The 24,703-nt window shown below is 48.5% G+C and overlaps 2 protein-coding genes across 4 annotated transcripts; one reads left to right on the top strand and one right to left on the bottom strand.

Moving 5' to 3' along the window:
- Positions 1–4,959: 4,959 nt before the first annotated feature.
- On the bottom strand, positions 4,960–18,894 carry Idua (alpha-L-iduronidase). 2 transcript variants are annotated; one of them, XM_031337282.1, is made up of 14 exons: positions 18,641–18,894; positions 17,929–18,069; positions 8,609–8,697; positions 8,376–8,483; positions 8,019–8,114; positions 7,728–7,930; positions 7,472–7,651; positions 7,145–7,361; positions 6,630–6,842; positions 6,425–6,546; positions 6,214–6,339; positions 6,065–6,141; positions 5,668–5,768; positions 4,960–5,554 (listed from the first exon to the last, which is right to left on the bottom strand). In XM_031337282.1, exons 1-14 carry the CDS (start codon positions 18,793–18,795, stop codon positions 5,448–5,450), a joined length of 1,935 nt encoding a protein of 644 aa, XP_031193142.1. In that variant the 5' UTR covers positions 18,796–18,894; the 3' UTR covers positions 4,960–5,447. The 2 variants fall into 2 exon arrangements, with proteins under 2 accessions (XP_031193142.1, XP_031193143.1); XM_031337283.1 differs by having other exon boundaries at positions 8,609–8,694; positions 18,641–18,893.
- On the top strand, positions 10,261–18,204 carry Slc26a1 (solute carrier family 26 member 1). 2 transcript variants are annotated; one of them, XM_031337280.1, is made up of 4 exons: positions 10,261–10,375; positions 12,807–12,937; positions 14,101–14,718; positions 15,461–18,204. In XM_031337280.1, the coding sequence occupies exons 3-4, from the start codon at positions 14,128–14,130 to the stop codon at positions 16,982–16,984; spliced, it is 2,115 nt and encodes a 704-aa protein (XP_031193140.1). In that variant the 5' UTR covers positions 10,261–10,375; positions 12,807–12,937; positions 14,101–14,127; the 3' UTR covers positions 16,985–18,204. The 2 variants fall into 2 exon arrangements, with proteins under 2 accessions (XP_031193140.1, XP_031193141.1); XM_031337281.1 differs by having other exon boundaries at positions 12,781–12,937.
- Positions 18,895–24,703: the final 5,809 nt, after the last annotated feature.

Raw genomic sequence — 24,703 nt, 5'->3', positions numbered from 1 at the left:
CCCCCCCCCCCCCCCCCGCTGTCCGGTGGCAGCACCTAACAGTTTTGCATTTCAGAAGAGATTCTGTGGGCTGGAAAGATGGCTCAGCGGTTAAGAGCACTAACTGCTCTTCCAAAGGTCCTGAGTTCAAATCCCAGCAACCACATGGTGGCTCATAACCATCCTTCACAAGATCTGATGCCCTCTTCTGGAGTGTCTGAAGACAGCTACAGTGTACTTATATATAATAAATAAATAAATCTTTAAAAAGAGAAGGAGGAGGAGGAGGAGACTCTGGGTTAACAGTGTTAGATATTAAAAACTTTGGGAGGTTGGGTTAAATGTGTTTTGCATCATAATACGGCCATAGGCTTATGGGGGCCAGGGGATGGAATGAGGTGACTCGAATTAGAAATGTTCTCCATAAGCTCAGATATTTGAATACTTGGTCCCCAGTTGGTGGTGCCATTTGGGGAGGATCATAAAGAGGTGCAACCTTGCTAGAGTAAATAATTCACTGGAGGCAGATTTTTGAGAGTTTATACCCTCACCGTACTTCTAGCTCACTCTCTCTGATTTGTCTGTTTGATATCTGTTTCCTACTCCCAGGACTATGCCTACTTCTTACTCCTATGCCTTCCTGCCATAATGAACTTTTATCCCTCTGAAACTATAAACCATAGTAAACTCTTCCATAGATGCCTTGGTCATGGTGTATTATCATAGCAATAGAAAATAGAAAATTAATATAGCACCCTGAATAAAAGTGAGGACATGGCCACTTCAAGGTATGGTTGACAAGATGTGCTTTGTGGTAGATATGAGAGAGAGTTCAACCAGTGCTATCTGTTCCAAGCTGAACCAGGCCATGGGGGTGGGGCAGAGCGAGACAGGAAGAGGACCAAGAAAGGAGCCAAGGAGCATGAGGCCAAAATGGCAGGATAGTATAAGAAAAAGAAGCTGGGGGAAGAGAAGCAAAGAAGCCCCTAAGCTGAAGAGGTTTAGGGTAGGGGGAAGTGCTGGGCGGAGCTCATCCTAGTTTGCATATTGATAGGTAGGAATGTCTTCTCAGACCCAGCTCTGCCAGAGCCACTGGCCAGGGTACTTCCTAAGGTTGCTCTTCTGCTCATCTGGCAGTGGTCCAGGCATGGGCAAGAGTGTACAGCCTCAATGCCCACCCCCAGGTAGCACGTGACCTGGAGGAATCTCTGTCCAGCAATCTGGATACCAAGGCCCCAGGAATGAGGGTTCTGTGGGGTAACCCAGAAAGGACCAGTGAATGGGGCCTAGTGACACAAAATTGCTGGGGAATTGTCCATGACTCAGCCTTAGCCTTAGTGAGGAAGGGTCTCTAGTCACTGATATCCTACACATTGTCTCTCTCTCCTGTATGAGACTAACTGGATTCCCTGACTGGAGACTACAGGAAGGATCCTGACCTACAGCTGAACCCACCCCAGAGGGCAGGGCAGGCAGGTATCACCCAGCATAGTAATGTCTAGGCAAAGAGCTGAGGATGGGGAACATTCGAGGGATATACCCAGAACTGATGCCAGTTTTGAGGAAGACATGCCCTGGACCCCTAAAGGACTGCCATGTGACAATCAGAACTCCCCACAACCCCAAATCCTGGTGAGTCACCATCCACATGGGGGAAAGGGGAAGGGAGGCAGTATTAGCCAAGATTTATATGCTGAGAACTCCAAGCCAAGGTAGTGCCCTTCTGGCCTAGGTGCCCCAACTATATGCCCCAGTCATCAGGGCCAGAAGTGGCTTTATGACATAGATGTCTGTCAAAATTAGGTTCTGTCAACCTGACATGAGCTAGAGTCATCTATGAAGAGGGAACTTCAACTGAAGAATTGCCTCTATCAGAGTGGCCTGTAGGCGAGTCTGAGGAGCATTTTTTGATTAATGATTGATGTGGGAAGACCTACCACACTGTGGATACTGCCATCTCTGAGTAGGTAGACTGTGTATTATAAGAGAGCAAGCTGAATGCTGGGCGGTGGTGGTGCATACGTTTAATCCCAGCACTTGGGAGGCAGAGACAGGCGGATTTCTGAATTCAAGGCCAGCCTGGTCTACAGAGTGAGTTCCAGGACAGCCAAGGCTATACAGAGAAACCCTGTCTCGATAAACCAAAAGAGAGAGAGAGAACAAGCTGGGCAAGCCATGGAGAGCAAATCAGTAAGCTGCTTTTCTCAATCGTTCCTACCTCAACTGCCTAGAGTACCAAGGGCCTGAAGTCTGTGGTGTGAGACTAAGTACCTATGGAATTCAAAAGTACCAAAGAGGGACCTGGACTATACCCTTGGCAAGGAGGCTGGCGATATTCCCTTCCTGATGTACACAGGGACAACCCTGAGTGTACTGAACAATAACTGAAGCCCTTGAAGCAACCACAGCACAGGCAGATAGGATGCTTCAGAGCTGGCTTTTGAACAAGGGTATTGCCCAAGCACTTCCTCATTGCCTGCAGAGATCTGTGACACTGAAGGTACCAGTGAGGTAAGAAAATATCATCAAGCTGAAAGGGCCTGAGAAATTACCTACATCCATGCAAACTACAGGCTGCAGAGCACTGCTGGACATGAAGGTAAAGAAGTGGGCCCACAGGACCCTTTACTGGCACAGCTATCACAATGTTCTCATTGTCCCAGGGTCTCATATTAATTCCTGACCTGAACCACTTTACAGACACAGAGCCTAGAAAGGAGGAGGCTGGATCTCACCAGAAGAGGGAAGGTGAACTCCTACAGTGGTTTGATAATGAGTCTGAGTGGCTGCAGTTCTGTCACCTAAAACTAAGTAGCCTACGTGGTCAGTGAGGTTTGGGGACATCAGCAGAGCACACTTGCTTGTTCTGAAGGTCGCCACTTAGGTCCCTTCCCAGCTTCCAGGACAGAGTGGGAGATTGAGCGCTTTCCCTCCGGATCCTCGTAACCCACCCCTGGGCATTACATGTTGGTGGTTCACTGTGGCCTAACTGGGGCGACACCCACTGTATCTGAGGACTGGCAACCTGACACACCAGCTTCTCCACTGTAAAGCGTTCTTTGTCTCATCAAGAGATGTCAGCATACCTCAAGTTTGCCTTATGATATCACTCTTCCAAAATTAATGCAACCTGCTGGTCATGCTCACTGGCTTGGTAGGCAAGAAATTACATGTCTCAGAGGGCTTAATAAAACATATTTCCAAGGGGTGGGAGACGAAAAACTCAGGATCTTTCAGAGAAGCCTGTTGTGGGTGATCTCATGGCAGTGGGAAATGTCATATTTTATTTAAAGTGAGTGGTAATTGGCAGGCAGACATGGCAGTACACACCTGTAATTTTTTTCTTTTCTTTTCTTTTCTTTTCTTTTCTTTTTTTTTTTTTTTTTTTTTTTTTTTTTTTTTTGTTTTGTTTTTTGAGACAGGGTATAGCCCTGGCTGTCCTGGAACTCACTCTGTAGACCAAGCTAGCCTTGAATTCAGAAATCTACCTGCCTCTGCCTCCCAAGTGCTGGGTTAAAGGCGTGCACCACCACTGCCCAGCTCCACACCTGTAATCTAGGGAGGCTGGGACAGGTGAGTCAAGATTTCAAGGCCAGCCTAGGGTCCACAAAGGGATTAAAAAAAAAAAAAAAAAAAACCACCCTACAGAAGGTCATATTTCATTCACTTCAAGAGGCACAAGACCAGAGGAACCTTGAATTTGGATGTAGCCATGTATGTATGTATGTAAGAACATTACATTACATTCAGACTCATTTCCTGGACAGTAGGTAATACTGCTCTGGGAAGAGCTTGGGAGTGCACCTAGCCTGCAGCACAAACTTCTGTATGCTGGGCTTCTGTGTGCTGATGGAGAAAAGGAAAATATGCAGAATGAATTAAGGGCATTGAGTGTCCAGCAGGCCATCTGGTAGGGCACATGAGGGGCTTGTACTGAAAGATAAAGGGTTCTTCCAGTGGCCAGAACCAAGGTAGGAATATCAGCCTATTTTGAATAATAAATAATACCCACCCCCCAGGTTTACATCTTAAATTTAGTTTCCAGGTAATGTTTCTGTTTGGGGAGATTCTAGAAACTTTAGAAGGTAGGGCCTAGCTAAACAATGCAAGCAGTGAAGAAGTGTTTAGCTTAAGTCTATCCTCACTCCACTTCCTGTTCCCTTCTACTAGCTATCACCATCATGGTATTCTGCCCAAATGCATGGGAATGATGCATAAGTTAACAATGCATCTGCCCAAATGCATAAGCTACAAGGCACTCCATGTTTACTGTAACCATGGATGGCCCTAGAGTCCTCAACTACTACTCAAACTGATAGTAGACTGTGATCCACAGGCTTAGAAGGTAGAGTATAAGAGTTACACTTACAGGGTTATGTTGGCTTCCACCCAGGAAGACTTGGGAGGCCAGGTAATGTGTGGCAAGGTTGGAATGGTTTTATTTCAGTTTGTCACAAGCTAGAGTCATTTGGGAAGAAGGAACCTTGATTGAGAAAAATAAGACTGACCTATGGGTGACCCTGTTTTCTTAAATTAGTGATTGATGTAAGAGGGTTCAAACCATTGTGGGTGGAGCCCACCCTTTGGCTGGTGATCCTGGAGTGTGTAAGAACATAGCCTGAGCAAGCCCTTGAGAGTAAGCCAATAAGCAGCACTTCTCCATGGCTTCTACATGATTGACTTCCTTCGATGATAGACTGTAATGTAGAAATACAAGTGAGATAAACATTTTCCTAACCAAGCTGCTTATGCTCATCGTGGTTTATCACATCAATAGAAAGCCTAAGATACCAGCCTAGGAGAAAGGTCATGGAGGCTGTAAATGGCAACACCACAGAGCTCATATCATAATGACGTGTGCCCCAAAGCTGAGAATGGATCTGCAGGATTTAATGTTTGTCTTGCTATGTTTTAGTCTTGCTTCACTTAAATCCTTCCCTGTCATTTATTTTCCTGTTGGAATTACTCTGTGCAATTGTATTTCAGAAGTACATAACTTTATTTTTGATATTACAGAAGCTCAAGAAAATGAATTTAAACTGTGGTAGGTATGGAAGTTGCAGTTTCAGGTAGACTGGAAAGCAAGTGAGCCCTGGCCTGTCTCTGTCCCTTCTACCAACACTAGGGCAATAGGCATATATTGCCATGTCCAGCCTTTACATGAGAGTTAGATATCTGAACATAAATTCTTGTCCACTGATCCATCATTCCAGTCCCACATTTAAATTTTTGAACAGCTGGGAATGGGGAGGAAGGTGGGCAAAGGTCACTCCAACTGGGCCCTGTAAAGTGCTCATCCACAAAGGCTGACCCTAAGTCTGAGGTAGAGAAAGACACTTTAAAGGGAAATAGGGGAACAACAACAGAAGCTGATAGTCAGCTGGGTAGCTAATGGCAGTCTAGCTCATCCTGATTAACTCCATTCACCAGTCAGCACAGGCTCACCAGTCACTAGGAGCCAGTGGCTCTCATGAGGAAGTGACATCCAGGTAAGTCACAGGGTCAGAAAAGGGGCCTGGCCGGGCCCAGTAGTCCAATGCTCGTACTCGGTAGGAGCCAGAGACCACAGCTGTGTCTGCAGACACAAAAGCACATGTCTTCTGAAGTTCTCAAACCCCAGACCCAACCCACATCATACTGTACTGAGGTCCAACAGTACAACTGCCAAGACTAGGATGTTAGGTGTACCTGGACTGAACACAAAGAGGTTAAAAGTAGATGGCCTCCTGTTGATTGGGACATACGCTTCACCCTTCTGGGAAAACTGGATCTCATATGTCCACAGGCACCTGAGGAGGGATGGGTTGGTACTGAAGCTGGGGCTAGGTAAACTGTAAAGGCCTGGGTGAGTGAGATATATACTCTTCAGGTCTCTTGTTAGCACATCCAAGGTCCCTAGGCACTCTCAAAATTGTGACAGGCCACAGTGAGGGGTCTGGAGATTATCACTGTATGTGATCTACAACTCAGACACAAGTGAGTCCGTGCAGGTGTGTAAGGTGTGTAGAGAATACATGACAGCAGAGGGAGATGAATGATTACTAGGATGATGTCATAAGAAAGGACGACCACCCTACTCACGCACTTGGAGCCCACATGCTCATCCGACCACACCAAAACCAGCTGCCCACGTGTCAGGGGCAGTGCACGGAGCCGGCTGACCTGTGAGGAGGGAGTAGCTGTGAAGGACTGAGCTAGCCAGCCTCACAGGTAGGGTAGGAGGCTGCCACTTGCCTGCCCTGGTGGCTTCAAGGGGCGTGCGCATACATGCACCAGCAGGAGTGATGGCACTGGAAGCTTTCGGTGTAGGGTCAGGCGGCCCCTAGCAGGAAAGGGGCGTGGTGCCTCAGCCATTGGATCCTGGGGATAAGAAAGGTCGTGTGGTTGGCAAATCTCAATCTAAGAGACCTTCTCCCTCCCTCTTTCCCTTCCCTTGTCCACGCACCTCCACCATGCGCATGTGTCGGAACTGCTCTGCAGAGGGGAAGACTGGCTGTCCCATGTGCTGCCATGCACTGTAGGGGCTGCTGAGTTGATTGTCTAATGAGAGTACTACGTAGACAAGCTCTGTGGAACCATGTGGACACCATGGTTTGCCTCCTTAGGCCCACTACAGCTTGGTTCCCACCTTCTTTCTGAATCCCACTCACCTAAACCAGGAGGTATCCCATGCAGGCGAAGAATCACGGGGATACTGTGGTTGGGATGTACATGGGTGTCATCACTAGTGCAGATCAGGACTGTGGTGCTCCAGGCCTCTGAGGAGCCTTCAGGGTGATGGGTGCTGGCCAGGACACTCACTGTATGATTGCTGTCCAACACAGCCCCAGCCTTTGAGACCTCTGCCCAGAGTTGCTCTCCATCTACAGGCCAAGCAGAGGCCCGGGGCTGTTGGCTCTCTCATACCTAGTACCTGGCTTCCTACCCTAATACCTGGCTCCCACCATTTGTATAGTGGGAGTCTGTTATTTGTTCAGCCTACAGAATGGGAGGAGATGAAGAGGTAGAAATTTGGAAAACGAACCTAAGAAACTCACCCAGCAGTTGCAGGAAGTATGCTTGCCCCTGCCCAGCATGTTCATGTTCCCTCAATCCAGAACATGCCAGGCTAACATGGTATTTTTCACTTTGACTCAGCACATGCAGAGGCAAGTTCATTACTCACCCAACAGGGCCATCAGCCCCATGACTGTGAGTACTGGCTTTCGCAGCAACTGCACATGGGGTGGGTGGGTATTGTTAACTTGGAAGCGAGCAGTAAGTGTACGCTGGGAGAAAGGGTACGGGTGGTAGCTCAGGAAGGCATTGTCATTGCTGAGGAGCACATAGCGCATGGAGGAACTGCTATTGGCAAACAGCAGGTTCTGATGCTGTGCAATGACCTAAGAACATGAGGGCAGTTGGGACCTGTACCACTGGCCACTGGTACTGTCCCCACCCCCACCAAGGAAGGCTTTCTGAGGTTGGAAGAGGCTTGATGGCAAGGACCCACCTTTACCACCAGGGCCGCATAAGTCACATCAGCTCTCCAAGGTTGTGGCAGGGACCAGCCCACCAGAGGGTCTGCCTCGTCATTGTAAATAGGGGTGTCCTTGAACTCAGGGAAGAGCTGCTGGATCAGCTCCACAACTGCCATCTCCTGCTCCAGAATGGCGATAGAGCTGCCTGTACCCTGCAGCCAGCACATACCTCACTCAGTACAGGCTCAGCTCAAAGGAGGCAGGGAGGGGTGGGGGGGCACCACAAACCTTCTTGTGCAGGGAGATGTAATCCAGACGCACGCCCCTCTCACCAGTGAAGAAGTTGGTTCCATTGACACAGTGACCCAGGAGGCTCCAACTCATTGGTGACCTTGGCAGGGGGTGGAAGGAATCCCCAGGACCACCCAGCTTCAAAGTAGGGCTGGCAATGCGCAGCCCCTCAGAGCAGGCGTCATAATAATTCAGGAAGCCTGGGGCAGGAGGGTTTTGAGGGTCTGGGATTGTTCTGCTTCTGTCTCATACAGCCCACCCAACAGGGCCTGGAAAAATGCTACCTACCTTGTGTGGTCATGGACACGTTGTCAAAGTCATGGTGGTCTGGTTCGTTCCAAGTCTCAAAGTTCCACTTGGAAACATGTGTCAGCCCATACCTACCTGCAGAGGGAGCTCTACCCTCAGGTTTGGGGATAGAACCTACCTGGTATCTCCTAGGCACACTGGGACCCATGAATGGGGTTCCACTTGAATGGGATTATCTGGCTCCAAGCTCCCTACCCCACCCCCGTCAGGTGAATCTCAAGCTAGGGAATAGTGATGTCTAAAGCAGAGAAGACCGAGAGGTGGCCTGGGTAATCAAGGAGGAGAACCTCCCCAGGACAACCCATTACAGCCCCCAGGACTTCCCCTTCTATTCACCAATGTATCTCCTGGCTAAGAGAGAAATCAGGTCCTTCCACTCAAACACCTGCTGCTTGTCCTCAAAGTCCGTGAAGTACCCAGAAGGACTGCCCATTAGCTCAAATCCTGAAATACACAGGGGTAGTTGTCTCATTGCCCATCATACCCAACACCTCAGTTAGTGCTGAGAAACCACCACTCACTGGGACACAAAATGGTGGGTGGTGGGAGAAAGCAGGGCCATTGCTCACCAGGGAGAAGCTGGTTCTCCATGAGAAGGTCCAGGAATGCATCCAAGTGGGTGAAGTTGTAGATCAGTCCCTGACCAGATGACTTCCTGCTGGGGGTAGGGGGAAAGGTCAGCAGAAATATTTCTCCACACTCTGGTTTAGAACTAGGGCCACGCCAGGCAGTGGTGGTACACGCCTTTAATTCCAGCACTTGGGAGGCAGAGGCAGGCAGATTTCTGAGTTCAAGGCCAGCCTGCCTGGTCTACAGAGTGAGTTCCAGGACAGTCAGGGCTACACAGAGAAACCCTGTCTCGAAAAACAAAAACAAAAACAAACAAACAAACAATAAAAAACTAGGGCCACACACAAGAATGTAGGGGCCCCAAGTCCTCAGGGAGAGCCAGGCTTCCAGATGGGCTTTCCCTTTGGAAAAGACTAGCACTGTGAAAGTGTGTCACATTTGAGTATGTATGAGTATGTGTACACAGAACCCTACACTAAGCCTTAAATGGGGAAACTGTGGAAGCTTCTATCACTCATCATGGAATGTGAATGTGTGTGCATGAAACCTTCAAGATATTCAAGTAGGGCTCAGGTCAGTTACCCCACTAAGGTGGAAAGACATAAGACAGATGATGAGCCATCTTAAAGACATCTCGCAAAGCAAAGCCACAACATTCTGAAAAGGTCCTGATAGTGGCTAATTGAAGTGAAAGCAAGACATGGGCATCAAGGAAGAGATGCCAGGATACTGTCAACTGCCAGATCTGAAGTGAGTTGTAGGGCAATTGTATGAATTTCAGGACACTGATGCTTGGAGCTCTGTCTCTGGCTTAAAACTCCAGGATAGGGGTGAAGAGCCACCCTGAGGGCTAAATCTGCAGCTGAGGTAACTTGAAGGCACCAGCCAACAGATACAAAGGGTCAGTCTGCCAGGGTCTGTGAGCTTGCTAAAGACAAGTTGTCCTGAAAGACATGTAAGACAGCACATGGGTTTGTCTGGAAAGGGATGTTGGTTCCCTCTACAAGAAGCAGCAGCTCCTAGCCTCACTGCACATGATCACATTAGCTACTGCCCCCAAGTCCAGCCTGCTATCTATGCTTTTGGATTGGAGCCTCTGCCTAGAGCTACAAACAGGCCTGCTCAGCTCTTTCCTCTCCCACCCAATGGTCAAAACCAGTTGCAAATAAATAAAACCTAACAAGCATTTGGATAAAGATTAAATCCTTGTTCCAAAGTCCCAAGTAGTTGGGGGCAGAAACTGTCATCAGCTCCCTGTCTTCACAAACCAGGTGGAGTACACACTTCAAGGGAGCAGGCCTCAGCAACAGGCTATGTTTTGGGCCGGTCTTTCAAATCAGAGATGTTCCAAAACGGTGACCCAGTATGGACCTGAGTGTCTGCTTGACACCCCCCAGCACCCCCCCCCCATGCTCACCCTCACCCGACCCCAGCCTCCTGATACATCCTGGGGCCTCCCATACCCAGGAAATCTAGAGAGCAGTCCTTCAACCCTCTCTGCTGCCTTGAAGGGAGGGCGGTGTTGTTAAAGAGTCCTAAAGTGGGGAGGGGGAGAGTCATTGAGGCGAGGTGTAGGGAAGTCTGCCATCCCCTGCAGAATGGCTTGAGCCATAGCCCAGCTGGGGCAGGCTATTCTCCGTACGGCCAGACTAGGCGCAGCCCCAGCAAGGAAGCACAAGGGCCCTTTCACAGCAGCCCTCAGCAACTCCCAGGCCTCCGGCTAGAGGCGGAGCTCGTGCGCTTAGAGGATGGAGCCACAGCGGCTGGTGAGTGCCCGGGCGAGCGCACGGAGAATGAGGGGGGAAGCCTGAGCTGGCGGGGAGGTGGAACGCTTCCGCAGAGGAGTGCAGCAGTATCCGTGCACTCCGGAAGAGAACTCGGTCTACAGGCGCCAGACTATGCGGGATGCCAAGCGGGATGGGGATGGTTGTAGGTAGTGCAGAAACACTCGGTGTCTATCAGAAGAACCTGCTGAAGCCCCAGAAGGCACAGAAATTCTGGTCTGGTCCTAAAGCCTGTCCGCCGCACCATTTTCCTCTGTTGGACAGGGTATGGTGTTTTCTTCCCAAATAAATAATTCAGTATTTAAATGGTGGACTTAGAGATAAAAGAAAATAATCACTGAGCTGCACAGGACCAAAAAGACCTATGCAGCTCATACCCCTTTGTGTGTCCAGCAGCAAGCCAAGGTGCCTACAGCTCAATGAGGACACTGGGGTAGGACAGTGAGCTTGATCAAACCCATTGCAGCACCACCCTGAGTGCATAGAGCTGTAGATGCAGGGGAAAGAGTAGAGCAGGTGACTCTTGGCAAATCATAGAAGACATGACTTCATCTGCATTTCAATTTGCTGTGATCACAAATCAGCAAATGTGTGTGTGTGCACAGTGATCAGGAAAGGTCTGCCTAATCCCTGCCGTCCAGGGTGCTAGAAAGGGGAGGGACCATCCCTACACTGTTTTCACTCTGCTTTGAATACTCCCGCCCTCTTCTACAGCCTGGCACCTCTGTGTTTACAGGGCATCCTTCCACAACTTCAGCTCTGCCATTCTCAAAGATGTAGCAACATACATTCCCAAGAGGCCCCTATGTGGGTAATTGGGTAGGTTATCATTATATGACACCCCCAGTAGTTATTCCCAGACCACTCTAGTGGAGCCTTTTATCTGACACAAGAGATGTTCTGACTAACCCCACCACACACCCACTGGGTAACTGCTCCTGTAAGCCACCATTACCAAGTGCTGTGCAAACAGTAGCTCAGAGCTTGTTGTAAGGAAAAGAGGAGGTCGAGCCCTACAAAGGTAGCACAGAACAAGTTAAAACCCTGGGGCCCTAAATGGGTTCTTCTAGGAACAGGACGCCTTCTTGGAGAGACAGGACAGCATCCAGGTGGGGTGTCTGAGAGCAAAGGTGGAGGAATACCTAAACCACAGAGGATCCAGCCTAGTCTCTGTCAGGCTTCCCACTCTGGCCTCTCCACCCACATTCCATTCCCATCTCACTCACAAGTGGGGCTGTGGCCAGACCTATGGCTGCCAGGAATTGGACAAGACCTGTCAATGTCCCAAAGAAGTGTCCAACCTGTGAACTGGAAGGGACTCTGAATTCTTATTGTTCCCTGACCAGAGGTAAGATAACTGTTGGCCCTAAGCCCTTTCTTAGGACTCTTAGGGATAAGAGGAGTAAAACATAGTTTCACTTTGCCCAGTCCCAAGGCAAACTACCCACTGTGCTAGGGCCTGTGGAGACAGCAGACCAGACCAAGCTGGCCTTCTAGCCATAGTGGAAAGAACTGCCTCCAGCATGAGTTGGAAAGCACCCAGAATACAGCAGCCCACAGAAGACAGCAAGACTGTAACACAAAAATACTTAACTCTTAAGCACAATGTGAGGAACTCATTGCTTACTACAAGATGTGGATCTGAGGGTTCTGACCACCCTTATAGAATCTGGGGGCAAACCCCAAGTCTGAGAGCACTGGTTTCTTGTCCTAATGTTAAAGGGCCACTTATCTCTAGGCTATCCTTACAAGGCAAGTCTCATTCCTGCAGAAGTATGTGGGGGCCAAGTACCTCACCAGGATTACAGGGAGTCAGTATCAGGGAGGGGAGGAAAGGAAGGGGGGATGGAACTGAGGCCAATCTAGAATCCCTGCCTGCAAGTGAAGAACACCCCTATTTTGATGATGACAGGCTGTGCACAACAGGTATGTGTTCACTCACAAGTATGTACAATACAACAGTAGCCTTGTGCATGCACGGCACTCAGGATCATGGAACAGAGACTGAGCTACAGCTTACTCCAGCCAGAACAGTCTCCATGTTGGTGAAAAGAAAATAACCAGCATCTGGGTAGGCGGAGTCAGATGTATTTAACCCCAGAATCTCATGATTTCACTCAGCTCCTCTGGGCCTCACACTTAAGTGGCCTCAGCCACTCCTGTCTCCACCTCCTCTTCCTCATAACAAGACAGAAGCTGCTACACCTGGAGCACCCACCCCTCTGTAGAGGGGAGTTTATCAGAGGCCCACATAACCATAATTACTTGTGAGCCTCTGATTATAGTACAACTTGCCGGATTAGCTCACCAGATTAGCAGCTCAGGTAACATTCATTTGACTGGGAAAACCCATGACTCAGCTATCTTTTGGGTAAATAATTTAACAGTGAGCCCAGCAGAGTATTCTCCACAGACCAGTCTCAGAGGTGCCTGCCAACCTGCTCTCTGTCTGTTAAGAGAAGCCAGAGTGACTGAGGATCGGCCCACCAGCAAGCTGTAGCCCCTGGATATTGCAAAGCCTACAGAGCCAGCCAGGTGCCCCAGGTAAGAACTGTCCCTTGTACCCATACAACAGGGCCCAGAAAAGGTGGCTTAATGGGCAGAAATATGAACCTAGACTGCCATTTCTCTGGGGATTGCTCAGATCCAAGGCAGGTGATACTTAGAGTCCTTATTCCACACATCTGAGCTGGTACACACTTGGGGTGAGCCTCAGAGTGTTCAATGACCCATATGTATCATTGTTTTCATAATGTTCCTCAAGAGCTAGGATGCCTGCTGGACAACCACCCTAACAGGGAAGCTGCTGTGCCAGGACCCAGGCCAGGCACAATTGGCTCCAACAGTCACCACCATGTTCTGGGTTGCAAGAGAACAGAGAGTGTTTAATTAATATTACAAACAAGCACTTTGGAACCTGTAAACAGGACCAAGGCCACCACGTGGTCAGCACAGCCTGAGAATTCTTCAGTACCAAGGCAAGGTCAGAAGGGCTAGGACAGGCAGGCCAAAGGTGGATATCTGTGAAGCAGCGTGCTTGTTTGATGTACTTGAGCCTCTGAGAAGAGACTCAGCACTTGGAGTAATGGGCACACTGATTCTGGAGCACACTAGTGCCTGGTGAGACATATTCTGAACTCATGAAGAAGGCTATCAGAGACCAGGGGCCCCAGCGCACACAATATACAAGGCCTTCTGCCAACCTCCAGACCCATGGTGTTCACAGGAGAATAGGTGATGGCTTGGGAGAACTCATGTAGAAGTGGGGTGACTGGCAGAGCCCCTTGCCAGACTGGGGGTGGGGGAGTGGCTGGAATTCAAGTTCAAAATGCATCAGCCTCTACTGTTACTGTGGCTTGGGCAATATGTGGGCTGGTGGAGGCCTAATCTAGCCCTTGTCTTGGGTAGGTGATCTTCAGAATGATTTAGACAGCAGACTTCACATAGGGGCTGCATTAGGTAGACCACAGAGCACCGCTGGGCTGAAACTAGGTTAAACGCTCCCTGAAGCATGCTGCTGTCATAAACACCTCTCACTTTAAAATAGCATCTTGGAGCTCAAGGCCTTATGTTCATCCACACAGAAGTACAACCTCTTGTCAGAAGGATGTCTGATGTCTGTATTTGGGTGGACAAAAACTCATTGTGAAGCTGGCTTCTGGACTCTGAGAGCCTAGACCCCTAACCATCCCCATTCCCCCTTGCAGATTAGCAGAAGAGCCTGGTGTGACAGGATGGATGCGTCTCCTGAGCCCCAACAGAAGGGTGGGACACTGGTGCTGGTCCGACAGCAGCCCCCTGTGTCTCAGGGCTTGCTGGAAACACTGAAGGCCAGACTGAAGAGGAGCTGTACCTGCAGCATGCCATGTGCTCAGGCTCTGGTGCAGGGTCTGTTTCCTGCCATACACTGGCTGCCCCAGTACCGCCTTAAGAAATACCTAGCAGGTGATGTTATGTCAGGATTGGTCATTGGCATTATCCTGGTGCCACAGGCCATAGCCTACTCACTGCTGGCTGGGTTGCAGCCCATTTATAGCCTCTATACTTCCTTCTTTGCCAACCTTATCTACTTCCTCATGGGCACCTCCCGCCATGTTAATGTGGGCATCTTCAGCCTGCTGTGTCTCATGGTGGGTCAGGTGGTGGACCGAGAACTCCAGTTGGCTGGCTTTGACCCCTCCCAGGATTCTCTAGGGCCCAGGAACAATGACAGCACCCTCAACAACTCAGCTACAATGCTGACAATTGGGCTGCAGGACTGCGGACGGGACTGCTATGCCATTCGCATTGCCACTGCCCTCACTCTGATGGCCGGGCTCTATCAGGTAAGGAGTTAGCTGCACAGTAAGCAGGCTGGTTGGCCCTGTTTCTTAGAGCACCTAAAGATGCTTGCCACTCACTATCAGGAAAGCCTGGAAGCACGTAGAGAATGTATTCTTGAGGCTCAGAGAGAAAACAGCACAGCAAAGGCAGAGGGGGAGCCCAGGCCTAGGTACCAGAGGGGCTGAACGCACAGAATGGAGGGATATGTGGGGCTGGCCTGGTGCCCCAGGTGGTCTGAGTAGGGCACTGGGACAAAAGTGGCCGTGGCTCAGGTGCATAGTTAAACTGCAACCCAATGTCCACTTTGGCTTTCTGACCCAGGCAGGACCTGGGAGTAGAGATGCACTCATTTCCCTGGTCTCCCCACACCTTGCTCTTTTCTGTCAACTCTGTCTTCTCTGTTCTCCCTATTCCTCTATTCCATGGCTTCCGGGGAGGGAGCTGGGTAGAAGGAGCTACAAATAAGACAAGGGGAAAGGGCTGCCTCCTGATGCCTACAACCCTGATTCTGAAACAAAACCAATTTCTGCATGTGTGAGAGTATGAGAAGTGAGCATCCACATGCAACATCCATAGAACAGAACATAGCTCATCCCTGTCCTGGCCCGGGATGCATGTGGAAAACAGCAGGAGTCCATTCAGAGGAATAAGCAAGTGTAGATTCCTGTGACCCACACCCCTTGTTTTATATTGATGGTGATTCCTGCCTCATAGCCTATCAAACTGACTGTACTTCATCTACAGGTCCTCATGGGTATCCTCCGGCTAGGCTTCGTGTCTACCTATCTGTCGCAACCACTGCTAGATGGCTTTGCTATGGGAGCTTCTGTGACCATCTTGACTTCTCAGGCTAAACACCTGCTGGGTATACGGATCCCTCGGCACCAGGGCCTAGGCATGGTGGTCCACACATGGCTGAGCTTGCTGCAGAATGTAGGACAGGCCAATATGTGTGATGTGGTCACCAGTGCCATGTGCCTAGGAGTGCTGCTGGCAGCTAAGGAACTCTCAGATCGCTATCGACACCGTCTGAAGGTGCCAGTACCCACAGAGCTACTAGTTATTGTGGTGGCCACAATTGTGTCCCATTTTGGACAGCTCCATACACGGTTTGGCTCGAGTGTGGCTGGCAACATTCCCACTGGTTTTGTGGCCCCACAGGTACCAGACCCTAAGATAATGTGGCATGTGGCCCTGGATGCCATGTCCCTGGCCCTCGTGGGCTCAGCCTTCTCCATCTCCTTGGCAGAAATGTTTGCCCGTAGTCATGGCTACTCTGTCAGTGCCAACCAAGAGCTGCTAGCTGTGGGATGCTGCAATGTGCTGCCTGCCTTCTTCCACTGTTTTGCCACTAGTGCTGCTCTGTCCAAAACTCTGGTGAAGATAGCCACTGGTTGCCAGACCCAGTTGTCCAGTGTGGTCAGTGCTGCTGTGGTGTTGCTGGTGCTGCTGGTGCTGGCTCCATTGTTTCACGATCTGCAGCGATGTGTGCTAGCTTGTATCATTGTTGTCAGCCTGCGAGGGGCGCTGCGCAAGGTGAAGGATCTCCCACAACTTTGGCGGCTAAGCCCCGCTGATGCATTAGTCTGGGTGGCTACTGCAGCTACCTGTGTGCTAGTCAGCACCGAGGCTGGACTATTAGCTGGAGTGTTCTTCTCACTGCTCAGCCTGGCAGCACGCACACAACGTCCACGGGCTGCCCTTCTTGCTCGAATTGGAGACTCGACCTTCTATGAGGATGCTGCTGAGTTTGAGGGCCTCTTGCCTCCACATGAGGTACGAGTGTTCCGTTTCACAGGTCCACTCTACTATGCCAACAAGGACTTCTTCCTTCGGTCTCTCTACAGACTCACAGGGTTGGATGCAGGGCACTCAGCCACCAGGAAGGATCAGGGCCCAGAGGTGGGTGTCAGTAACAGAGGTCTTGCTGACGGCAAGGATCTGGGTTCAGTGAGCAGTGGGGCTGGGCTGGTGGTACCTCTGGCATTTGGTTTCCACACAGTGGTCATTGACTGCGCACCACTGCTGTTCCTGGATGTGGCTGGCATGGCCACATTAAAGGATCTGTGCAGAGACTACAGGGCCCTGGACATCACTCTGCTTCTGGCTTGCTGCAATCCCTCAGTGAGAAACACATTGAGAAAAGGTGGTTTCCTTGGAGAAGACCAGGGAGCTGAAGATGAGCTGCTGTTCCCCAGTGTACACAGTGCTGTGGAGGCGGCGTGTGCCCGCCGTGAGGAGCTGGCGGCTGCCGACTCTGCCTTCTAGCAGGGCTCCCAAGGGCCAAGACCTGTGTCCACAAGCCAGTGCTGAGCTCCTTGGCAGGAGTGGTATGAATGATAAGTCAGTAGAGATATACCCTTGGACTATCTTTGCCCTGGAAAAGCCAGGGAACTCCAACTAAGGAAAGGAAAGTACAGCGCCCAAACACACTCAAGGTCTCCAAACAGCCAGTGATCAAGACTCTCCACCTCTGAGTCCACTGCCGCCCCCTGCTGCCTATTCAACCAGGGCAGCTGCACCCACACACAGAATCCCTCAGTCTACACAGTGCCCATTTTGATATTCTGTGTTACCACCTTATCTGAAACAGAGTCCTGCAAGACCTCCAAGATGCCAAAAGGACACTTTCCCTTTCCCTCCCTGTACCACCAGGTAACCAAATATGAGCTGGATATGTGGCCAAAGCCTCAAGGGTCTGAATTTCTGAAAGGCTTCCTCATGCCTGGTGTTCATCTTGATTGGACCCTTGCAAAGGTAGCCACCTGCTCCAGAGCCACAGTTCCAAGTGTCACTGCCTAAGGCAATGTGACTGATATAACTTCAACCTGACCTTCTGGCACAATGTCTCTATACTGATAACCACAATGTGGTACAAAGCCAGGCACAGTAGACACTAACCCCAGTCTGTACTTCTAAGAAAACCTCAGGAGGAAACCACCTGTGCTCCATCCAGGGCCAAGCAGACATTCCCCTTCTCTTCTGCCCAACAGGATGGTCTAACAGGAAGTACAGCTCCAGCCCTGTACCCTACCATGATTTTCCCCACCCACAGCTCAGCACTGTGTCCCACAGCTGGCCCCAACAAGGTCAGATCCACCACCTCAGCATCTCTGTAAAACAAGCTCTGACCAGCATCTCCCAGAGTACCCACTTCAGCATCACCAACCTGGACTAGCATCTCCCAGGGTACCCACTTCAGCATCACCCACCTGGCTGTGATGAGGTCCAGCAGCCAGTGTATCCGGACCTGCTCAATGCCACTGTGAGGTACGGCACCTATGTAGGCAAGGTTCAGCTGCTGGTCCCAACTGAGGTCGTACTGGTCAGCCTGGTCGTGAGGCAGTGTGGGGCTACGGATAGGATAAAATAGTGAAGTGTTTGTCCTAAGCAGGGGCCTGCAGCATACCCGATTTTATACATGTATCACCTAACTGGATGAACTGTGTGTCTCCAAAGTGTATGATAAAGTAACCCGTTCACCAGAATGTTCTACAGTCTTGTTTGGGGGCAGGAAGAGGGGGCTCCCACAGGACACAGTACCATATTCTAAATAGGGCATCTGCTTACCATAAAAAAGAATCTGAGCATTTCTAGAGACTTGGGGCATACTCAGAAACCGGGGCAGGTCTTGATACTTTGGGAGACTCCTAGGCTCTGCCGAAGCACCAATCATGAACCTATAGCCTGAGTACTGTGCTCTTGATCCCTGGGGGCCACTTAAGGAGGTTCTGGCATTAGAGGGACCCACTAAGGTAGAAAACCCACGCCACACTCCAGAAACTGACTAGCCTGAGAAGGTGGGCCTTAAAGGAGTTTGCTCTTCACTTCTGAGTGTCCAGGAGTGATGGGCAGAGAGCCCAAAGGTGAACCCATTGGACAGAGCAAGGGGCGCTCATGGGCTTGACAAGTGGTGGGCCTCACCAGAAGCCGGTGCTCCTCCAGAAGGGCAACAGAGGCCTCAGCGGGCGGGCTGCGTCCACAAGCACCACGTACGGTATCTCAGCCTGCGCCAAGGGCGCGGCCAAGAAAGCAACAGAAAACGTCAGCATAGCAGAGGCAGGATGCGGGGGGCACATGGCTAGGATATCCAGGCGCCCCCCGAACAGCAAGCTTTTAGGCGGCGGTAGCAGTGTTCCGCCTCCGGGTAACGCCCCACGTGACCTCTTGCCAAGCCAGGACCAAAAGGAACCCAGTCACGCGCCGCCCCTTGCTGGCGAGTTCCGCTGCGTCCCAGGCACTCTGAAAGTGGAACCAACATTAGCAGTGATTGGGTGTCTCAGCGCGGCCATTATTGCGGCTGTCTCAGTCTCTCTGGAGGCCTGTATGTGCTCTGAAAAACAAATCAGGCACTACAGAGTGTCGGGAGTGGGGTGGGGGGTGGGGTGGAAGTGGAGAACTGTATCAGAAGATGGCGCTGTGGGACTGCTTCAAAAAGACTTGGACTGCTTCCATTGGATTTGGGGAGAAAGTCAAGGTGTTTTGGCAGAGCTTTTCCGAAATGGGGCTGCTCTCATTCTGGAACGAATGAGACGTTCCAGAATCCAAGTGGCTCCTTGTCAGCCAAAGGTCAGTCCTGAACATCTGTGAAAGGCAGGGTCAGTAGTGCAAATCTTTAAGATTTGAATTGTGCATGCACAATGAGCAGGATATTAGCAATGATGGAGCAGAATTAACTGGCACTCTTGGCAGCACAAGCCTTTAACCTCTGGAAAAGCCCCATTCTCATGCAAATCTCCCCTGGCACAAAGGAAGAAACCCTTCCCTAAGTGTTGATAGTGTCTTAGGTTGGTGATTTTAAATCTTAGGTCCCCAGGATAGCTGGTAAAGGGAAGGTTTCTAGGTGGAGAAATGAAAGCTATGCCACAACACTATGCAAAGGAGCCCATGTGACATTTCTGCAGTGACTGAAATACAAAGTTGTGTCCATAGATAGCAACTAGATACTGGTTGGGTAATCTGTTCTTTATGAAGAATAATGTAGACAGAGACTCAATATGTAGTCCTGACTGACTTGGGACTTGCTGTATAGACCAGGCTAGTCTGAAACTCACAGGAATCTTCCTGTCTCTGCCTCCTGAGTGCTGAGATTAAAGGCATGGGCTACCGTGCCTGGTGGTGGTGGTGGTGGTGGTGGTGGTGGTGGTGGTGGTGGTGGTGGTGATAGTGGTAGGGATTTTTTAGACAAAGTTTATCTGGGTAACCCTGGCTGTCCTAGAACTCAATCTGTAAACCAGGCTGGCCTCAAACTCAGAGCTCCTGCCTCTGCTAGGTGCTGGAATTAAAGGCATGTGCCACCATACCTAGCTGCCTATATTCTATTTTATGTGTATTTGCAAATGCCTGCATGTATATGTGTGCACTATGTGCCTGCCTGGTGCTCATGAAGACTAGAAGAGGGTGTCAGATGTTAGATTCAGGGATGGATGCCCCACTCACAAAGACAGAGGTGGAGATGGATGCAATAAGCGAGAGGTTTAATGATCCAGTATACTGGGGTCTTCCTGCAATCGGGCAAAGGCGACCCAGGAGAAACAAAAGCACACACATACTCTTGATACCCTTTCAGAACATAGGTTTACAGCATGAGTTGGTTATCTCCTATTGGTGGAGCTCATTGTTCTTTGTTTCCATGGCCCTTTGTACACTAGGTGAGGAAGAGATACCTATTGTACTTAGAAGGGGGGGGGGGGGAGAGATCCACCCCCTACTGGAGACATTTCCTGAAACCAAGCTTTACTCTCTGCAATTAGGGCATCTCCTAGGGACGGATGTTTATTCAGTAAATTCTTTTGAAGCTCTCTGACTTAATGGACATTCCTGGCTTCCCAGTATTTTTATGAGGTGTCCCTGTTTGCTCAATTCTTACACAGATCCCTTGGAACTAGAGTTACAGGTAGTTGTGAGCCACCATCTATGACATGAATCTGGGTCTTTGTAACAACAGCAGGTTCTCTTAGCCACTGAGACATTTCCAGGTCCTTGAAAATCTTCAACATAAAAATGTTAAAGAAAATATAAAAACTAGAACTTAAATTGTATGTGTTATTGTATATAAATCATAAAGGTGGCAGAACTGTAATGATTAGCTATAAATTAGACCTAGCTGAAAACAGAAATAAGGAACTGGAAGATAGATTTGGGGGACAATTCACAGTGATAGAAAAAAAAACAAAAAAAGCAAAACCCTAACAACAACAACAAGAACAGAAACACCAGAACAGGCATGGAGAAAAGTTCTAACAGTATAACTGAATTTGCAGCTGAAAATAAAAGGAGAATAGAACAAAAATAGCATTTGAAGGGGTCACAGTGATAACTTTCTAAAAATAAATTTTAAGAATTCAAGGCCAGGAACATATAAACAAGTTAGTAAAGTGACCTGAATTTGAACCCTAGTGGAAAAGCTGAGTGTGGCTGCCATGCTAGTCATCCCCACACTGGGGGGATGGGGACAAGAGGATCTCTGGGGATTTGCTGGCTAGCTAGTCTAGCAGAATCTCAGAGTTCTGGGTTTACAGAAAGACCTTGTCTCAGAAAGCAGGTAGATCTTGTGAGATAACAAATATGAACACTTGGTGCCAATCTCTGGAATCTTGGTTCAATCTCTGGAATCTATATGTAGAAGGAGAGAACTGACTCCTGTAAGTTGTCCTCTAATCCCTATATGCTTGCTATGGTATTCAAGTACTCCTAGACATACATACACAAATAAATAAAATATTAAAAAACACAAAGATGGAGGACAATTGAAGAAGACACCCAATGTTGATCTCATCTCCATGAACACACATACACACACACACACACACACACACATACACACACAAAATCAAGCTATCAGATTTTTTTAAAAAAATCACTGTATGGACTGGAAAGACATCTTATCAGTTAAGAGCACTGACTGCTTTTCCAAAGGTTCAAAACCCAGAACTCACGCAGTGGCCCACAATTATCTGTAACCACAGTCCCAACACCTTCTTCTGGCCTCCACAGGTACTGCACACATATGGTACACAGACATACATAGAGACAAGATACTCATACACATAAAATAAAAATAAATATTAAAAAATTAAAAAGTACTATAAAGAGCCCATGGTGGTACATGTTTATGATCTTAGCACTCAGCAGGCTAAAGCAGGAGAATCACATTTTAAGACAGCCTAGACTACATAACAAGACCTTTTTTAAGACAGCCTAGACTACATAACAAGACCTTTTTTAAGACAGCCTAGACTACATAACAAGACCTTGTCTCAAAGAGTCATGAACTGGGTATGTAGTTCAGTGGTGCGGTTCTTGCCTAGTATGTGTAAGGCCATATGCAGACCCCCAGCACTGAAAAAAATTAACAGGAACTATAAAGACCAAGAGGAAAAAGACAAAATGAAGTAATCAAATGGAAATGACCTATTGCTTTCAAAGAGCTGAACATTAAAATGAATACAGCCTTAGAAGAAGTACTGGACCTGAAGACTAAAAACAAACCTAAGTCCTGAAAGCAAGCATCTTAGTTTGCTTTATTTTGCTGTGATAAAACTTGCTGAACAAAAGCAACTTGGGAGGAAAGGGTTTATTTGACTTACTCTTCCCAATCCTTGAGTCAGGGCTGGAGCTCAAGGCAGGAACCTAGAAGCAGGAAGGAACTGAAGCAGAGGATGTGGTGGAAAGCTGCTTACTGACTTACTCCCCAAGATTATCTGCCCAGGGGTACACCAACCACGGCAGGTTGGACCCTCCCACATGAGTCACTAATCAAGAAAATGCCCTTAAAGGCCAATTTGATGAAGGCATTTTCCCAACTGAGGATCCTTCTTCTCCAAAGACCTTCACTTGTGTCTTGTTGACATAAATAATAAATACAGATAAGTAATTGGTAACTTATTAAATTTAGCAAAAACAAAAAAACATTTCCAGTTAGGGGCTATGATCTAGGCTTTGATTCTCAGACACTGAGGAGATTGAAGCCAAAGGATTTCTTGAGCTAGGAGTTTGAGGCCAGCCTGCACAACACAGTAAAAAAATATATCTATATGTAATGCATAAACACACAGATGTCTTTGAAAAGTAAAGGTTGAGTAGAAACATTTTAGAGAAATTGTGAGGACAACTGTTGTCACCCAGTTTTTGCTGTGGAAATATTACCTGTTGTTCTTCAAGCAGAAAGAGAGCGATCCTCAGTCAAATGCAGAGGAACCAGAAAATGAAAAATAAGGGTACAAAAGCTGTATAAATCTAATGTATTGAGACTGCAGGAAGCCATGATGGTAGAAATGGCTTATGGGGGCATAAAGACAAATGAATCTAGAGTGTTAAACTGCATGTTAATAGCAACACAGGTAGTTAGCATGGTTAACTCCACTGTTGTAGTTCCAGAACATTCTGTCTTCACTGCATGTGGTGAAGAGGATTTGCAGGTATAATTGCATTAGAATCTTAAAATGTGAGATTATCCTAGATCATCCAGTGAGTTTCAAATGCAACAGTGTGCTTACAAGAGGAGGCAGCAGAAGGGGAACACAGAAAAGGGGGCTATAGTGAACTCAAAAAAATCATACCCCAGGTGTCACCTCTGCCCCAGACCCCAGACTTCTTGAGGGCCCCTTATCATTCATGAAGTAGATAGCAATGGGAGCTGGGAGACTGCTGGTAGCATTCTGACCAGAATCTGCAATGATGTTCAGAGAGGAACTGATGGCATCCATCTCCTAGCCCAGATGTTCCCAGTACAAGAAATAAATTCCAAGACACAGGACTTTGTGCCTGAAAAAGCATAGGTTATACAGAATGTTGTACCTGCTCCTGAGTAAGAAGGTGTGATCACAAACGGGAGTCTATGGAAAGCCCAGAGAGCTGGGTGTCCTCTCAAGGCTGAGGTAGGCTATCCTGAAAATTGCTAAAATTACACCAAGAGGAGCAGGAACCAGTGCCTGGAGGAGGTGTGTGCACTAGCAGTGGTCGGTGTTCACACTGACATTTTTAGTATGTGAGGTTGGAGTGACAGCTGGAACTACAGCACTCAACTCACTTTTTGTTATCCTAAGCCAGAGGTAAGCAGCCTGCCTGCCTTGCTGGTATTGCTGGGCTTTCTTAGACCTACCAGCATTTGAATAAAGACACATAGACCTATTATTATTTTTAAAAGCTTAGGCATTATAGCAAGGCTACACCCTACTAGCTCTAATTTAATTAACTTAACTAACCCATTTATTATAGTCCATGTCATATGGCCAGTTACACACACACACACACACACACACACACACACACACACACACACACACTGCGGACATCCTCCAGGTCACACTGGCGAAACCAGGGCCCCCAGATTATTCTTCCACAGACCCTCTCTCAGCCTAGAATTTTCTCCCTCCCTTCCTATTTTAGCTATTGGCTGTCGGACCTTTATTAAGCCAATCAAAAGATGAGGAAGGAAGAGTGTTTACAAAATATGATACTGGTGATGAGCCTTAAGAATAACAATACCAGGGGCTGGAGGGATAGCTCAGTGGTTAAGAGCACTGACTGCTCTTCCAAAGGTTCTGAGTTTAATTCCCAGCAATCACATGGTGGCTCACAACCATCTGTAATGGGATCCGATGCCCTCTTCTGTTGTGTCTAAAGACAGCAACAGTGTACTCATAGACTAAATAAATAGAATCTAAAAAATAAAAAATAACAATACCAAAGTCCCAAAGTCGGCTAGTGCTCAACTCTCTGCTGGTAGAGAAATCAACATTTGAATATACAAAGTCAACCTTTACACAGTATACAAAAAGATTACCACAACAGCTGGTCCTTTGAATGGGGTCTGTCCTATTCCACCTTCTCTGCTCATATTCTGTCATATAGAATCTTGAGTGCCTCCCCTACAATATTTAGCTTATACCTTTCTTAGATGGGCAACCTCTACTTTTTGTATATCTTGGTTATATTATCAATATTTTCTTACTTTCTATGTGCTAGATGTGACATTTGGGGTTT

Source organism: Mastomys coucha, unplaced genomic scaffold, assembly GCF_008632895.1.
Source record: "Mastomys coucha isolate ucsf_1 unplaced genomic scaffold, UCSF_Mcou_1 pScaffold22, whole genome shotgun sequence".
Lineage (NCBI taxonomy): Eukaryota > Metazoa > Chordata > Mammalia > Rodentia > Muridae > Mastomys > Mastomys coucha.
This window is presented reverse-complemented; position numbering and strand designations above follow the sequence as displayed.

What these genes read in the sequence shown, in the direction of transcription:
- Idua (XM_031337282.1), bottom strand. Translation starts at nt 18,795, where the DNA reads ATGTGCCCCCCGCATCCTGCCTCTGCTATGCTGACGTTTTCTGTTGCT. An exon ending in CTGGACCTCATCACAGCCAG is followed by an intron (nt 8,698 to 17,928) that starts GTGGGTGATGCT and finishes CCCTACCCCCAG; the next exon opens with CAGGAAGTCATCTGGTCAGG. An exon ending in GGGGCTGATGGCCCTGTTGG is followed by an intron (nt 6,843 to 7,144) that starts GTGAGTAATGAA and finishes CTTGGCCTGTAG; the next exon opens with ATGGAGAGCAACTCTGGGCA.
- Slc26a1 (XM_031337280.1), top strand. Translation starts at nt 14,128, where the DNA reads ATGGATGCGTCTCCTGAGCCCCAACAGAAGGGTGGGACACTGGTGCTG. An exon ending in TGATGGCCGGGCTCTATCAG is followed by an intron (nt 14,719 to 15,460) that starts GTAAGGAGTTAG and finishes CTTCATCTACAG; the next exon opens with GTCCTCATGGGTATCCTCCG.